The sequence below is a fragment of the Pagrus pagrus genome, assembly GCF_965226575.1.
Source record: "Pagrus pagrus genome assembly, chromosome: 6".
NCBI lineage: Eukaryota > Metazoa > Chordata > Actinopteri > Spariformes > Sparidae > Pagrus > Pagrus pagrus.
In genome coordinates, this window is record NC_140190.1 from 11,812,692 (window position 1) to 11,829,319 (window position 16,628).

At 43.3% G+C, this 16,628-nt stretch overlaps 1 protein-coding gene across 14 annotated transcripts in view; it reads right to left on the reverse strand.

The window, feature by feature from the left end:
• The window catches only part of celf5a (cugbp, Elav-like family member 5a), a 192,124-nt gene that overhangs the window by 13,835 nt on the left and 161,661 nt on the right, over window positions 1-16,628 (reverse strand). For 9 of the 14 annotated variants that reach the window (XM_084354973.1, XM_084354975.1, XM_084354970.1 and 6 more), the window contains exons 6-7: window positions 10,955-11,101; window positions 3,524-3,689 (exon numbers count right to left, since the gene is read on the reverse strand). In XM_084354973.1, the coding sequence (XP_084211099.1) occupies window positions 3,524-3,689; window positions 10,955-11,101 (313 nt within the window). The remainder of the gene's footprint in view (window positions 1-3,523; window positions 3,690-10,954; window positions 11,102-16,628) is intronic. The other 5 variants (XM_084354972.1, XM_084354971.1, XM_084354979.1 and 2 more) reach the window with 2 other exon arrangements.

Sequence of the window (16,628 nt, forward strand, 5' to 3'; positions counted from 1 at the left end):
AGATAGAATTATTGTAAAAGCAATCTTGGGAAGAGGAAAATCTTAAAGAAAGCAACCAGAGTGAGATGGAGAGGGTCACACCATCTTTTAGACACAGATGTTCATTTCCCTAGATGTTTCATCTGGCTCTGTTAAGAATACAGAACTGCGTTGCAACCTGCAGTGCTGTTTTGTTTTTTTTAATTTGATTTTTTGGTAAATTAACTTCTAACCTTACCTTGCCTTAGTATTTGTTTATAAAAATCCCATTAAATCTAAAAAAAGTCTGTTTACCATATATGTGTGCATCGTGGCGGACAGGTGCACATATTGAGAAAGATCACTGTGTCAAACAGCTCATTAGTTTCACGGTGTTTGTCACCACGGAGGTGCTCTGCATTAATGGTGTAACCATGCCTGAATCCAGCGGGGGTGTTGTGGCACATCCAGCCCGCCTGTGAGTGGGTCGTCTCTCACTGCGGAGCATCTGCAGTATATTTTGTGTAATATGTACTTGTGCATGTACATCCTCAGCGCAGAGCAGCACCATGCAACAGAACATTAGAGTGACTTTGATTACACACTTCTCACATCCGAACAAAGCATCCTTGACACTTGTGTGTTCCTCACCACGCATAACCCAGCAGGATCTGCATCCCTCTCCCTTCCTCTCCTCCCTCACCCTCTTTATCTCCCTGTCTCTCTCTTCCTGTTTTTCCAGCTCTGCCTCTCTCTCCCTTGTTTTGTTAACTTTTATTTCTTCTGCAGCGCTCAGGGAGCGGCACCTGGTGAACATTATTTTCAAAAAGCATCATCATGCATCATTGTAAGGATACATGCTCTAATCAGCTGAACCATCTGGCAAACGGCTTATGCACCATCAAGCTTAAATGCTTTGCATCTGTTGATCAAATGGATGTCTCATTGTTTTCAGAGTAACACCCTTAACCTCTGAGCCTCTCCGTGCTTCGACTTGCTGTCACAAACAAGGTTTTTTTTTATGTAGCAGAGGTTATACCGATCATTTAAATAAAAGATTAATGTCACACATTTACCTCCAGATTAGGCAGGGTTTTTCATCTGGTGACTACTATTGGAGCTTTATGTTAATGCAGAGCAGAGTGTGTAATTCGGAAAGGTGCTATTTGAGCCATCAATAGGCAATTGCTCTCGTTTTAGAAGGAAAGGGGACATTAACCTTTCTACCTTTCATGCTTTTGTACATTTGCCACAGCTGGCAAATGCCAGAATTTATAGATTTGTTTAGAGCTCTAATTTGGTTGATGAGACAACTTAATGCATAAATTACACCTCTGTCGAAGCACAGAAGCACTCTGCTCCCAGACCCTAAAAACAGATTCTGATATTACAATGAATTATTCCACTGACTCATGGCAGACATCCTACAATCTCTCAGTAGTGTCAGAGCCTCTTGGCCTACTTATACAGACAGCCTTGCCAGTAATGTTATGTATTCCTTCAATGAACTCTAAATAAGTCATAGCCACAAGTGTGAAAAGGGAGAGAGAGAAAATAGCTGTGTATACCAAAGCAGCAAGCTAGACTACCACTCGTGCAGCTGCTGGGAGCCACACTCAAATTAATGAATGAAGAAAGGGGAAATAAAACATTTCATATTTATGATGGCTCTTGACAATTCACGAAAGCCATGCTTTCTCTCAAGGATTAATAATATATTTCATTCAATAATAAAAGGTAATCAGTCAGCTGTAGCTTACACAGAAGCATGTCCAAACGCGGAAAAATGGCGCCACTTCACATACGTCTGACTCACAGACTTACAGGCGCTCACTTCTCTTCCTTTCGCTTTTCCGTGTCCCCGAATCAGAAGCACAAATGTATTTTTTCTTCTCCGAAGCCAAGCTCCTAGATCTTGGCGTTGGCAACTGATATGAAATTGCCTTTACAGAAGTAGTTTTGTTTTGGCTTTTATTGAATATCTGACAAAATTCAGCAATATTTCACTTAAGAATAAGGCACTGATTCTGGCTTCTGAGAGGCTACAGTTAAAAAAAGGACACAAAAGCAGCACAAATAATACAATCACACACACACACACACACACACACACACCCTTGCAATACAGTTGCACTATCTTTCATCAGCACTATTGTGTTGCAAAATACAGGTATGCATGCAGAACACAAAGATCTGAATTGCCATACTGTCAGTGCTCTGCCCGTCAAAATAAGAGGCTTCTCAGCAAGACTGAGCTCCACTTTTAATCACTGTCTCTGATTGATTATGCCCGCCCAAAAGTGCACACTTTGCACCGAAAACATCAACGTGAATATTTGACAAATGGGCCTCTTCTCTAGATATATTGCCCCATGTTGAAAATTATTGCAGATGTACTGCACACATACAGCATGTACGTGTGTCCACTGGCATGTTCCATCATCTCACTGTGTGTGTACATGTGTTTGTTTGGCTTGAGGTGGAGACGTGTGTGATTAATAATAAGGGTCCTGACGCATTGATTTCCACACCTGGTCCGTCGTCTTTCCTGTTCATTTTAATCCGACCGACTGTAAGTAAAGCCGAGCCAAACAGGGGCTGTACGATAAAACTGTCCTTTCTTTGTGCCTGTGGGTGAAGAAGTGAACAGAATACCAACTTAAGAGAATATTTTTCTTCCCCACAGGAACCTCAGTGCAGAGAGAATTTGATATAGCACAGCAAGTTTGTGGTAAGAAGTTGAATTCCTATGATGGCTATAAAGAAAATCTAAAATAGTCCTTGTTGCATTGCTCGCTCACACTGATTGGCTTAAAGTTACCAAAGTCATCACCTTAAAAACTCAATACTGCAGTGTTGACAAAGTAGGTGAGCGAGGCACAACAAAGACTTGGATACTGTATTATTTATTTCGGCTCATGCTTTTGTTGAGCGGAGAATCTTGAAGTTTCCTCTGTCTCAAGGAAAATGAAGCACTGCTGAATAAGCAAATGCGATGCAGTGGGTAGGTATTTCAAAGTCCTTCCCCTTCCTCTGTAATGTATCTGCATAGGGGCTGTTTGTTATGGAAAACAAAACCAACCGCATGCAGATCATGCACGAGTGCTTCAAAGCACAAGGTCAAAATACTACTGGGAAATTAGCGCCTTATCTGTAAACTTACTTATTGGTATTCCTTCTTCTGCTGCCACTATCCCCAAATATCTTCTGCATTCACAAACAACATAAACATGCAAATCCCATTGAATCTATTTTTCCATATTTGTGTCTCTTTCTCTGGTGGAATAACTCTGGATTACCAGTAAGCAGGCCCATTTCCTCTTGGCCTAGCTGCAGCTCTAGCTTTGTTGTTCTCACGCTGCACATACGCAAACGCACGCACGCACATATTCATACAGACATTATCAAAAAAAAAAACACAAGCTGACCTACAACAAGCTCACCAGCACGTTCACATACACACACTAACAGACATTAACGCAAGCATACAACAGACCCTGCTCGTTGCATCACTCTCAATGTACACACACTCACAAGAGGTAAGGGAATGAAACTAATTGCTCACCCAGGGCTTGATGAAACTCACCCGACACCGGGGTCATGGGAGTGGGTGGGAGGCTGTTGATGTTGAGCGCCCCCATCTGGTGGATCTGCGTGGTGGGGAAGGCCACGCTGGGCGTGAGGTAACCTCCGTGGCTTGCTGCCATGATGGCTGCCTGCTGCTGCATGAGCTAAAGAAGAGGGACACGGAGAGTTGGGTGGAGGAAGGGGGGGACGGGGGGCGTGTGTGAGGGAGCATGAGGGAGAACGGGGTGCGAGAGAGGTGAGGGGAGGACAGATGGTAATGAAAAATATAGTAAGTTGGGAAGGAGTCGGACAAAGACGGGAGAAACATAGCAAGGGTAGAACAGAGGGAGGGATGTATGTTGAGGTTGATGGATGGATAGTGCATGGGAAGTACAGAGAAAGTAGAGCGGAATAAAAGAAAGGGAAGAAAAAAGAAGCCTGTCAACCTATGTTTAGTGAATCTGTCTATCCTCGCAGCAGGAAGCCTGTCACCAGCTGCAGAAACGATTTAATAGCTGTCTGTTGGGTTCATACAAATCAAGGCATTGACATGTGCACATTATCGCCGTGTTCGGGAAACACGGCAAAGTTTGCAGAAGTGGTGCGATGCTTTTTCCTTACAATTGTCAAACTTCACAGAACTCTGTTTGGCTGTGCAGATATCCTACAGATGTCTTCTGCTTTTCCCCGGACTCATCTCTAATTTTTCTGATGTATTTGTAATGATTGCTGCTGGTAGCCTGGCGTTCGTCCAGAGTCCAAAATATGCTTTGTTTTATAATTTAGTCATAAACCTCGAGGCCTGGTTCTGGGCTGGCATTCTGCAAACAGAATACATTCAGGGTTGGAACTTCACTAAATGACCACAGACTTTGCCTCTGAAAAGTTGTTTTAGAGACAAACTTCTGCCAAACAACTTTGTGTTCTTTGGTAGGTAGAGCTGCACTCTGTTTTGAGGTGTCACTGAATCCAGAGCCTGAGTCATTACAACAATATTTTTAAAGCAGGCGTAGCTAGCAGCTTACATTCCAGACCATGTAAGTAGTACACGATGTTAGTCAGAAAACTGCAGTGACAGTCGATTTTCACCCCAACAAAGAGATAAAATCAATAGCCTTTCATTCACGCTGCATTTCTACTTAGCATCAAATGAGGAGTTAGAGCTGAAACTATTTTCCATCAGCCCCACAGAGTGTTTATTCATGTGCGTAAGACATACACACAAACACATACACACAACATGCATGAAGAGCAATAGAGTCTATTTGAGTTTCTGCACTCAGCTTAAATTCCCCCCGTTCAAGCCACATGCTGAATGCCTAATTCAGAAGAAAATCCATCGCTGTACAATGCCTCTTGCAGATTGGGTTTATCGAGGGGAATCAACCATCTTCTGCGGGCTATGTAGCCTGACAGACCTCAGTGGTATACGAATACAAACACAGCTGGACCAACCTTGCACCCCTGTCTCCATATCTGTTAAATACTGCATAGCTGCTATGTGTCAGGGGAGCTGCTGATGGCCGTGGCCTGAGAACGACTCGTATAAGCAGAAATCAAGCTCCTCCGCCACTGGCACTAATGCTAATGACGATGTTGTGAGACAGTGGAGGTATAGAATGCCACTCTGCTTGCATTTGCATGGGGACCCAGCAACGGAAAAGCCAATTATTTTCCCTCAGTGCCCCTGTCAGGTAACCTGAAAGCCGCTGTCCCGCTGTAGAATGCCCAGCGCTGGCATCTCATCCATTAGCCACATGCCTCGCCACTGCTATCTATTAACGCCTTTTGTCATTTGCATAATTTCAATGTGACAAATGGGGATCATCCATTCCTTTCCAAATAAGATGAATTGAGCCTTTAAGGGGGCATAGCTGCAAAAGACAGCAAGGGAACAAGAAACCAAACAAAAGCAATGACACAGAAACAAACAAAGAGGTCTCGAGGATCTGGGGCTCCCTAGCTTTGGCAATGCTGCGACTGCCCGCCCCTATTAGGATGTGAATGGGGTTGGACTTCAGGATGAAGGGTCTGACTGGGCTGGTATTACAGAACAAACACTGTCACACCACTCGCTGTTTTTTTTGTCTTCTCTCGGGCTCCGCTTGCTGCTTTTCGGAGACGACTGGGGCTGATTCTAATAAGCTTGCAGCCTTTTCGGTGTGGGCCTGGTGGACTTACCACCCAGGAGGGAGTAAAAATGAAGTGGTGGGTGAATGCTAGCAACTCCACAATACTAGCCTCTATCCCAGCGCTTGTCTTTGATAAAGCAATCCTTAATGCCATCCGTCAGATTTTCATGGATAACAACACTGGCATTCATTGATGCTTCGTTTCAAATTAAAACGCAGAAAATTGGAAACCCAACCATGTAATTATGTTGGAATTCAGTGGTTAATACAAACACTCTCTGATAAAAAAAAATAAAAATAAAATAAAGAAAGCAGAGTGGTTATGTTGACAGAGATATTCAAAGTCGTCCCATTTCACTTTTCTTATGTATATGCGTTTTTCTTCTTTTTCAAAATTTCAAAGGCATTATATTCAAAAAGACATTCCCGTTTCTTTATTTATGCACTCCCCGGTAGATAGCAAATGTCTTTGGCGGGGGAACGAGCAGAAGCAGTCTTCATCATCACAGACGCAACCTTTTCTGCTTCCTCTTGAAAAGAGGGAAGAAAAGGCAGACAGAAACAAGGAGGACAAAAGAGAAGCGCGTGAGATGAAAGGGAGCAAAAAGAAAGTTGCCCGGGATCCAGCAGCATTCATTTAGTGTCAGACATCTGCTTTTTTATTGCAACCTGATGGCATTACTCTCCCCTGGTGCCAGCAGGCAATCACCTCTTTATCACATGGCAATTATCTCAGTAGCGCTGCTCTGTGACTCGCTGACTCTCGGCACTGTCACATGTGACCCCTTATAGCCCAACCAGCCGGGAATGGAGGGAGAGGGGGGGAGAGAGAGACAAAGAGAGGCAAAGACGAAGAGAGAGAGGGTGAGAAAGGTTGAGAAAGATGAGAGAGAGAGGGAGACGGTAGGTCAATGAGGTGAGCTAAAAGACCGAAGACAGAAGACTGAAGCTCAAGGGCCTCATTTGTCACTTCCCCATGCTAGCAGGCTGTGTTTCCACTGAAAGATTTTAATAGGTTTTTTCATCTGATGCTCTTTGTTGTGTGCATACATGCGTGTGTGCAGAGCCAGTCCTCACAAGTATAATACAGCTAAACCAGGTCACACACACACACACACACCCACGCACACACACACACACACTCATATGTGTATGTGTGCAGGCACTTTACAGCACTGGCAAATGATGCAGTAATCTGTTACCATCATTTCTCATGTGTGCTGTGTTGCTCTGTTTGAATGTGAGTCCCTCCAACAGGGGGAGATGTTTCCTAATGTGAGTTTACAGTCATCATCCTCCCTCTCATCCACCCACACATTGTCACCATTAGCACCAAGTTAAACCATTTTCTCTCCTCTCATTTATCTATCTCACACTCAGTTTAATGCATCTTTTAGGGAGGTGATGGGGGGTGGGGGGACACAGTGCTGGAGGTGCCTTTAAATCTAAAAACTTCTAACCCTCTTGTCCTCTGACACAGCTCGCAGCCCTCCACCTAAAGAGACCAAGGCAAGCTAAAATGGCTGTCTTCACAAAAGAGATGGGGCTTTGCGAGACGGCGGAAGACAAGTGACTTGAATCAAATCTAATCGTTTACAAATATGATGTTTGTGTCTTGGAGGGGAAATACAAAAGGTAATAAAAGCTGGTTTTATTGCTCGCATTCAGCGAACTATTATCACTCACAACTAACACTGGAATGAAACATGGGATCTCACTCTCTCCGCTTGTGTTTTACGAAATCACCTTTTTGCAAATAGGATGTCTCCTGTCAGGGCACACCAGTGTCTGTGTCTATCGTGAAAATGGCACATTTCTCATTTTTGGCATATGTTGTCAGTGTTGTGCCCCTCCAATTTGTGTTCAGAGCCCCCTCCTTCTCCTGGTTTGACTAAAATCCAATTTACTGGCTGTCAGCTCAACTCTATAATCCTATCCACTGCTGTAGTGGAGAGGTAGCTCTTTGAATTCACCATTTACTGTACTCCCTGGTTATAGCTATATATACCATCTCTCCCCACATCTGTATTCTATACTGTGCCACCTCCTCTCTTGGCCAGCGTATATGGAGAGTGGGCGAACATGTTGTGTGTCTTTGCAGATAAAGTCCTTTTTCTGTCACTGCAGGTTTTCGTCTTGGGGGAATATGTGTAGTTTATCTTGCCGTAAAGAAACATTCATCGTATCACTTCAGCGCATTCCCGGTGGCTGCAGACGAATCAAGGCTGCTCACCACGTGCATGCAGCCAGCACCAGTGACTGTAATGTAATCGTAACCGCTGCACAAGCTGGACACCCACACTAAAGATAACTAATATTTCCCCTTATTCCACATTATTACCTACCTAGCAGTCCGAAGCAGCATTCGGATTCATTAAATAAGTCTTTAGCGAGATATGAAAACAAGAGCCTCGCTGATAATCCATTACTGCCTCTTGTGCACTCATTACTTTATCAAAAGTTGAGTTGAGTTTATCTCCAAGGTTGTCTTGCCTCCGAGTTTCTCATTCGACTTGCTTTATTTTGCTAAATTCATTATATGCAGGTACATGGCATCCACAGACTCTGTGATTCATAATACTAATACAAGGAGAATTTCACCTTCACTAACATCATTCATGCTGTATAATCTTTGTGTCGAGTAACCACATACGTGCAATTTCTCCTTTAGATTTAATGGTAATTGATTCTCTCTAATGCTGAAGTATCCCCTGTGCCCTTGTTACTTTCACTCGGAACTCAATTTTCCAAGCATCATCCTGCTCTTTGTTATATTATATGTGTGTATCAGAGAGAGGAGACGGGGGGGAGAAAGAAAGAGCATTTGCGGTGCGGTGCGTGCGAGTGTGTACACTCCTGTGTGCGTCTGTATGAGTCGACACGGGTCTCTGCCACAGTAAATAAGAGTCATGGCCAACCTGAGCGGGGCACAATGGTCTCCCCGCAGACCGCCACTGCCTCCACCACCCCTTAAACATTTGCATTTCTCCACATTTCCTGGGAAAGGGCTGCATTTCATGAATGGTAATGAAGGTGGGAGTTTTACTGGAGAGAGCACAAGAGATGGCCTCGCAATTACTCTGGGATGGTCAATTTGCACATTTCACACTGGGTCCCAGGGCTGTGATGTGAAAATGAGGGAAATGGATAAGCCCCCAAGACCTGGCTAACGTCAACAATTAATCCTGGCATTTAGAAACAGCAAAAAAAAAAAATACACAACTTTGACATCCAAATAAGTACAGAAAAAATGGATTTGTGTTCCTCCTTCTCTGTAAATAAATACTCTGCAGATGTTTATGTGTATTCATGCAGCGTGTTGTGACAGGGGCCCAGGTTTTTATCGCAGTGCTGGATGGAAAGCTCCTCTTAAATTAATTTTAGCCTGCTTCAAGTAGGTTGTGCATGCGTGTGTGTGCTCTGTCTCAGCAGGGAAGAAGAAAGTTTGTGTGCAGATAAGTTGCCCATGGAATATTCTGAGTCAACTGTGGCCCCTGAAGCATCTCATGGGCCCAGAGGGAGGGACAGTGGGAGGGAGAAGGGAAGGGTAGAGAAGCAGTGTGATAGAGGGTAGAGGGGGCGCATGGTGAGAGGGGCTGCATAGGCTGTCTGAACTCATCAAAGAGCCGGGGGTCTGCTGTGTGTGTGTGTGTGTATGGTGCCATGCCCTGAGGGGGGGAGGGGTACGGTGGGTGGGGGTAGGAGGGCAGAGGGAAGCTGATGAAGGGGTTGGAGGGTACAAGCTAACTAAATGTGTGTGTGTCTACGTGCTTTGGGTAGCGAAAGCCTGAATGTAATGGCATGACAGCACTGCTTAAGAGGAGGAGAGGAGGAAGAAGTGATGTTAATGGAAGTGATGATAGTTGAGCTAATTTTCATTTATGAAGATGTCTACCACGTGGAGACACGGAAAAAACAAGAAGTCTCTCTGTGGACTGAAATTACTGGAATATAAAGTATATTTTAGTGGCGGATGTGTTAGAATATCCAATGCTTATTTGGACCAAATTACAGTGAAGCTAATGCAAATACATTTTATTAAGACTTATTTTTAATTGTGTCCCATGTGTGATGTGAATTCTGACACATCTTTGGTTCCACTTCAGGAGTACACCGAACTACCTGAAGGGGATTACAGGTCAAACACAAATGATGTGTACAGTGCTAATTAGCAAACACGGGGACAGCATCACTTGCTGCAGTCACAACAATATCAAGATACTTGTTAAAAGCCACCTTTTTATGTGATCTTTCAACTGATTGCGATTGGGTGAGTTTTGTGGTTGGTGTTTTTTTGTCCAGAAAGACAATCCTCATGAAGGTTGGTGCAGCATGCGTTGCTTTTATTCCATTCATCTTACTGTGAGGGGCTTGATTTTACCACTGGAGGGCTCCCAGGTTAGAAATGTTCAAATTCTGCACATAAGGGTCACATTTGGTTGGTGGAATAAAAGACTTGAGATTCAGACATTTAAATCCACATGAACAGATTTTTTGTCCACTTGGGGGCAGCAAAAACAAGCTCTAAACACAACACTGACATATTATTTATTACCTTTTAGGTTGATATGGCACTGGTCTATCATAGCCAGACCTATCTGCACAGAGCAACGTCTGGCTGTGCTCGTTATTATTCTGGTATAGGGTAAAAAATGCTCTGGCCTGTTTGCACTCCTTTAAATCAAATCATAATCGTGTCAGGCAGCCCAGGTTTCAGCGACAGTGTCCCTGAATTGTTGGGGTAACTTTTTTTGGAGGAATATTTGCATGTATGGAGACAAGACATGGCATTAGAATTTAGGCTAAATCCCCAAAAGAAAAGGTAAAAACTAAAAACTTGTTTGCGTTTGTCGTTTTAGCAACCAGGTCAGGGTTAGGGTAACTTGCCACTTTTAGCATGCAGGTTGCTAGCTTGGAGGTTGTTGTTGTTTCCTGTAGAAACGGTATCAGGCAGATATCATAAGGGGCGGAGAATGCCATCAGAAATAGTCGGCCAATGGCATGGCACCCACAGTCTACATCTGGTGGGTCGGGCTAGCTTACATGGAGCAATATTAGGATTCATTTTGAGTGTTTCTGGCCACTGATGAATGAATGGAGCCCAATTTTTTGCTCATGTTTGTTCTCCACGAACTCCTGGTGGAAATATCTGGTTCTTTAGTTGCTAAATTCTCCATTATGTTTACCAGCTAGTTGCAAACTTTGCCTGCCGTTTAATGCTGGAAAGGTAGGTTTGTATTTAAAAATTATTCATTTTCCATTTTGTCGTTGTGCTACATGTGTCTTTTCCAACTCACCGCATGTGCGTAAGAGCTGTAGGTGCTGAAGGGAAGTGCGATGGCTGGGTTAAAGATGCCAAACTGCCCGACCATCTGCTGCATACGTCTGATGGTGCGCTCCTTGTCTGTGTCGGCAAACTTGACCACCAAGCTGGAGGAAGCACCCTGAGGGGGGGAAAGAGAACAGAAAATTAGAGGAAGCAAAGAGCTTGGACACTTAACCTCACTTACTGCAAGTACCTTTAACCGCCAACACTCAGTCAACAGCAGGGTCACAGTCTTACAACATCTCATCCCCAAAAAGGCTTCAAACCACTTCAGGAAGAATTTGCCTCTGTGAATGTTGATTGAAATGACTTTGAGACAGCCACTAACAAAAGGTTTATAAATAAATAAGAGAGCATGAAGAATGTTATTGGTTATTATTTCAGATTTTTTTTTTTGTATGCCGTGTTCATTAGCAAGAACAACCGCTGTTAACATCAATATCTAGTGAGTTCCTCTAATTGCATGTCGGGGTTTTTTTCTGGGGGGCTTCCTACATGCATTATCATTACACATTTGTATTTTTGCAGAGATTCCTGCCTCCTTATTTCGTAGCTGGCATACATAAACATGAACCTAACAGAGGTACGTGAAGAATAAAAATATTCTACTTATTGAGTGAACAGCTCTGAAGGCAGATGTGCACTGCAGACAGAAACCGTCCGTTCCTTCAATCATTGTTTAACATATGTACAAAGTCACTCGGGACAAAGCAGCTGCACTGTGCCTGACATAAATACTTTATTCCCCCCCCCAGCTTACCCCTGATGGTACAGTGCATATACGTAACCTTGGTGCTCCTTCCTACAGTTAAGGTTAAAAGATCTTTGATGTACAATCATTTGAAATAAGAGCTACAATTGGCAGTGGTTCCTATTGACCTTGGTGAAAGTGTTCTTCAAAGAAAATGTTGCTTTTTACGGCAATTTCTCTCATCCTGTCCTGTTTTTGCCTCCCCCTTCCTTTCCGTGGCTCCGGCTATCCATCCCCTTATCAACACTATTACCTCTTCCTGCAGCCCAATAATGAAACAGCAGGTGTGTCTGCCACACACCCTTCATTAAGAATCTTCAAATGATTTAGCGCTACAGTTGACCTTTTGTGTGCTCCGCCTCTCCTCCCCTCTGCGCCCCCAAACTGGCCCATCGATCCACATAAAAGGCCGAAATATTACTCTGATCTGACAGTGTAGAAAGGTTGTGTGTCAGTCACGATAAGGGGCCCCCTGAAATTGATGCAAGATTGTCAATAACAGTGGTGACTGGCGAGGTGTCTGGATTGAAGGGTTGGGGGTTGGGCTGTTGAAAGGGCTAAAAGGGTATTTTCTTGGTTTGGTTGGATCAGGAGTTGTGTTGGACTAGCAGTCAGAAATTGCAACTGTACTTCTAGTTATGTTATTGTTTTTATTACATAACACATTAAAGCTTCTTTTTTCCTTTGTTCGCATTTCTCCTTTCCTGAGGTCCCAGGAGTTCTGCTAATAAAGACATCCACAGATAGCAAGAGATGTTTAAAGACAGGCACTGGATCCTTCGACTGTAGCATATAGATTTTATCCTCTACCTTTCCCTTCCCTTTCCATTCTCCCCACTTTTCTCGATAACCCCCCCGAGCCCTCTCCTCCTGGCTTGTTCGCTGGTTGAATCACAGGTTTGAAGGATTGTAGGTGAGTGGCCAGTTGGGTAGTTGGCTGTCTGACTAAAGGGCTGACTGTCTAGTTAGTTCTGTGATTGAATGACTGGCAGGCTAGTCGGCTAGATGGTTGCTAACTGGCTGACAGACTAATTGTCAGACTGTCAAGCTGGCTGACGACTGTACTCTGGCCAGCTGACTGACTAATTGTTGTGTTTCCTACTGTATGCGCCATCCGGCAACAATCGAGCAACACTTTTGCTGATTATCGAGCGCTGTGTGTGTTTCTACAACAAACAGGACAGAAACAAGAGATAGAGCAACATAATCTTTCCGTTTGTTAATCTCTTAAATAACACCTCATACATTAAGAACCACTTAAGGATTAACTTCGGGGCTGTTCACATTTGGTTCTACCATCCATAAACCATTCAACGCACTTCAGAAACGGAAGCAGGCAGGTTTTTACAGCAATGGTGCGACAAACTGACACTTTGTACAATGAAAGACACACCTTCATGTTTTACATTTATTGCCAAATTTACAAGAAGGCATCAATGATGTAGAATAAAGTTTTTTATGTTCCTCCTCATGGTACAACTCTTAAAATCACACGATTTGTTAAGGGAGTCTGGGATATCGCTGTTATTACATCAATGGTTAGCTGAAACAGAGTGCGTTCACAAATGTCTGCTGCTAATATTGGCAGGTTAAAAGAGCCCCAATATGTCATTTACTTTACAGTAAACCAAATGGAATTCAGACAGCGTTTAATGCATTATGATTGTCGTTGTGGCTTCTTGGAGGGCGCCAGTTGTGTAGGCGGCCCTCCAATTTGGCCCAGGACACGTGTGTCTAACACATGCGTCCCTGACCACCTCTGAATGTGAACTGTTTTCTCTGTTGCAGGTTTAAGGTTCGTCTGTCGTGCATCAGTCCAGCTTTTTTTACTATCTGCATCATTAACTTTATTATGAGATTTAACTTTGGGAGAGTCCAGGACAGGGCAGTGCAGCACCAGCATACAGAGGAGTTGTGTTAGTACATATTGAATATTTCAACTCCCTCTCACAGTTAAAAAAAAAAAAAAAAGCTATTAAAACCCTACCCTCTTTGATAATGAGGAGAACGTGTTCCTGCTCTGCTTCTATAATTTTTGGGGAAGGCTGAGTTTTATAATCTGAGGATGTTAAGTTGGAACACTGCAGTCGAGCTCTTTTCCAACTAGTACTAGACTGGAGTGTCCTGTCTGGTTGTATAAGAGGCCTTGTGCCATTCTCTTTTATACCTTTGCATGTATTTCCCCACTCTCTGCAAACCTTTTTTCAAGGAGGTCCATACGCTGACTTTGCCCACCCCCCACTGCTTCTCCTCAGGACACCTGAATCATATGGCTTGTCGGCTAAGCATCCCTTGCCACATTTGTTTATCTCCCAGGTTTGCCCAGTTAGGCCTTTCAGGATATCAGTGAGCAGAATCTCCATCGCTATAAAGAGAGGAGGATGAAGTGTGAAGTAAAAGTCTCATTAAATTTTTAAGCTGCCAAGTGTGAGCAGTATCCCCCCACCAGGCGGCTCCCAGCTGCCTAGAGAGCCACTGACGGAAGGGGAGTTAAACAAGGGGGATAAGAAAAAGGCACCACAGAGATTCAGGACCAAAAGGAAAGTCTGCCTCTTTATAGTTTGCTCTCATTGCCAAAGAGGCTTGGTGCCTGTCCAAACTGCACACCCGGCTACATATTCCACACTTCTTTAACTTTGAACATATGCTGGCTTGCATTAGACTGATCTTCTGCAGTGTCCAAGTAGTTCTAAGTGTCACCTGGTGAACACCTTAATGGTATCTCACTCTGCATGGGTAAGTCACGCTATGATTCAGTCCATTCAACTGCTAGCACAAAACCAAAAAAAAAATAAGAGATACATCTCAAGTTTACCATCCTTACATTTTTTCATCACTGCTTGCAAAATAAAAACTGCCTCTTGTGATGAGAATATATCATATTCCGTTAATTATCCTCACGACAGATTAAAAAACAATTTTACATATTTAAGAAGTCGCAATGTGTTCGACCAGAGGGCTTCCCCTTCTCTGGACAACAGTTTTGTGGCTATGGTACTTTTCATATACCTACAGAATATAAAATATACCTATATATAAAACAAATTTCCCTCAGTAACATTGAGAGTTATGAGTTATCTGTTGTGCCCCCACTCAGTGCTATGTCCAGCACGCAATTTATAATCAGGAGTACCCAGAAAACAGAGAGGCTGGCGTCCCGCTGGTCAGGAGGAAATATAAAGTCAGGGAAAGCACAAGAAAAACGCCTGGGGGCGAGCAGTTAAAACTAAACAAAAAGTAAAACTGTCATCACAAATAAAGCATTATTTATTTCAGAGCATTCATAATAATCACTCAAAATCAGCAGGGAGACGTGCATACAAACAGCTGTTTACGGTTTGCAGCGCACTTTCCCTCTCTCCCTCCCTCTCTTGTTAACTGTCCCTGCTTTCCCTTCACTGCCGCTTCCCCCTCGGTCCGTGGTGGATTGTTCCATTACACGAAGAGCAACAGACTAAGAAACCGAACTAAGTGATGTATTCTGTCTGTGTGTCTGCCTGTCGATCAACCTCCTCGGCTCCTTTTTAGTACTATGAACACACACACACACACATATACACACTCCTAATTTAGCCATACTCATTAAACCATTTCACAGCAAAAACAGAAACATAGTCCAAAAATACTTAGACATTGTGTGACCTGACCACACTCTTTTTTCTGTTTTTTAAATAGTTAGATGCTACAGTATACAGCTTACAATTTATGTCCTTTGTGCGCTACTATTGAGCTAATAAGGCATTGCCAGCCATGAAATCATACAAATATACATCCTCTTTCAGCTTGGTTGGTAAAATAATGGATGACTGTAATATATGTTGTTATTAGAATGTAAATAGCCTGTGCAGAAAACAGTGGTGGGGGAAATGACAGGTCTTAAACAATAAACATTAACTTAAAAATATAAAGGCAGAGCATTGTTTAATGAGTGGCAACACAAAGATCTGTCATCCTTGTAAGATGCTGACATTAAAACTCTGCATCTCATTAAATACACAATGAGATCATTACTGTTTTTTTATTTTTACGAGCACATAGTATCTGCTGCTTTTTGCCTATCGTTGGATTATTATTTGAGGCAGTGACATATTGATCTGTGCATTAAAACAATCTGCCTTGTTGAGACTCATCTGACTTGCATGTGAGTTCTTGGTCTGTAGTAATAAAGAAGATCCAGCAACTGTGGAATCACATTTGGATGCTTTTTTCTTTTAACCCTCTTTTCTCTTCGCTCTCAATCACCCAGCTCTCTCTTCTATGAAAACTTCACCTCATTTGCTTTCCTTTGTTCTGCTCTTATCCTTCTATCATCCTGCTCCTGTGTTTCCATCTCAGGCCCTGTGTCAGCTGAAACAGCCCTCAAACCCAGGCTGAGCCGACGCGGATACGGAGTGAAAAAATCAGCACGGCTCTACGGACCTGACCCACACCTGCCTCTCGTCTCGCTGTAACTCTGTCCCGGGACTTACTTCCTACACGGCCCTGCTGAATCCCAGCAATTTGCTCTACAGCTCTAGCGTTTAAATGTTTAATTGAGCCACTCATATCCTGAACTGTGGCAGTGTGTGCGAGTGTGTATGTGTGTAATAGCTGAAGGAGGCTGAGGGATGGTAGTTTGGGAGGCAGAGGTCTGGATACTTGAAATATGGCGGGTTAGGGCGTGATGGAGATCGAGCCAAGGTCTAAAAATGAGACCTGCCGATGCGCTCCTATAATACACTTACACTATCTTGCTATCATCGTTCATGCAGTGACATTATGTCGTAGTTAGCTATTGGCAGATCATTTTTCATTTGGTGTCTCTCACAAATGTCCACAGATGAATACATGGAGGAATATACAGTATGCTCCGACGAACGTATGCATTCATAAATGTGTTATTTTTAATGCACTG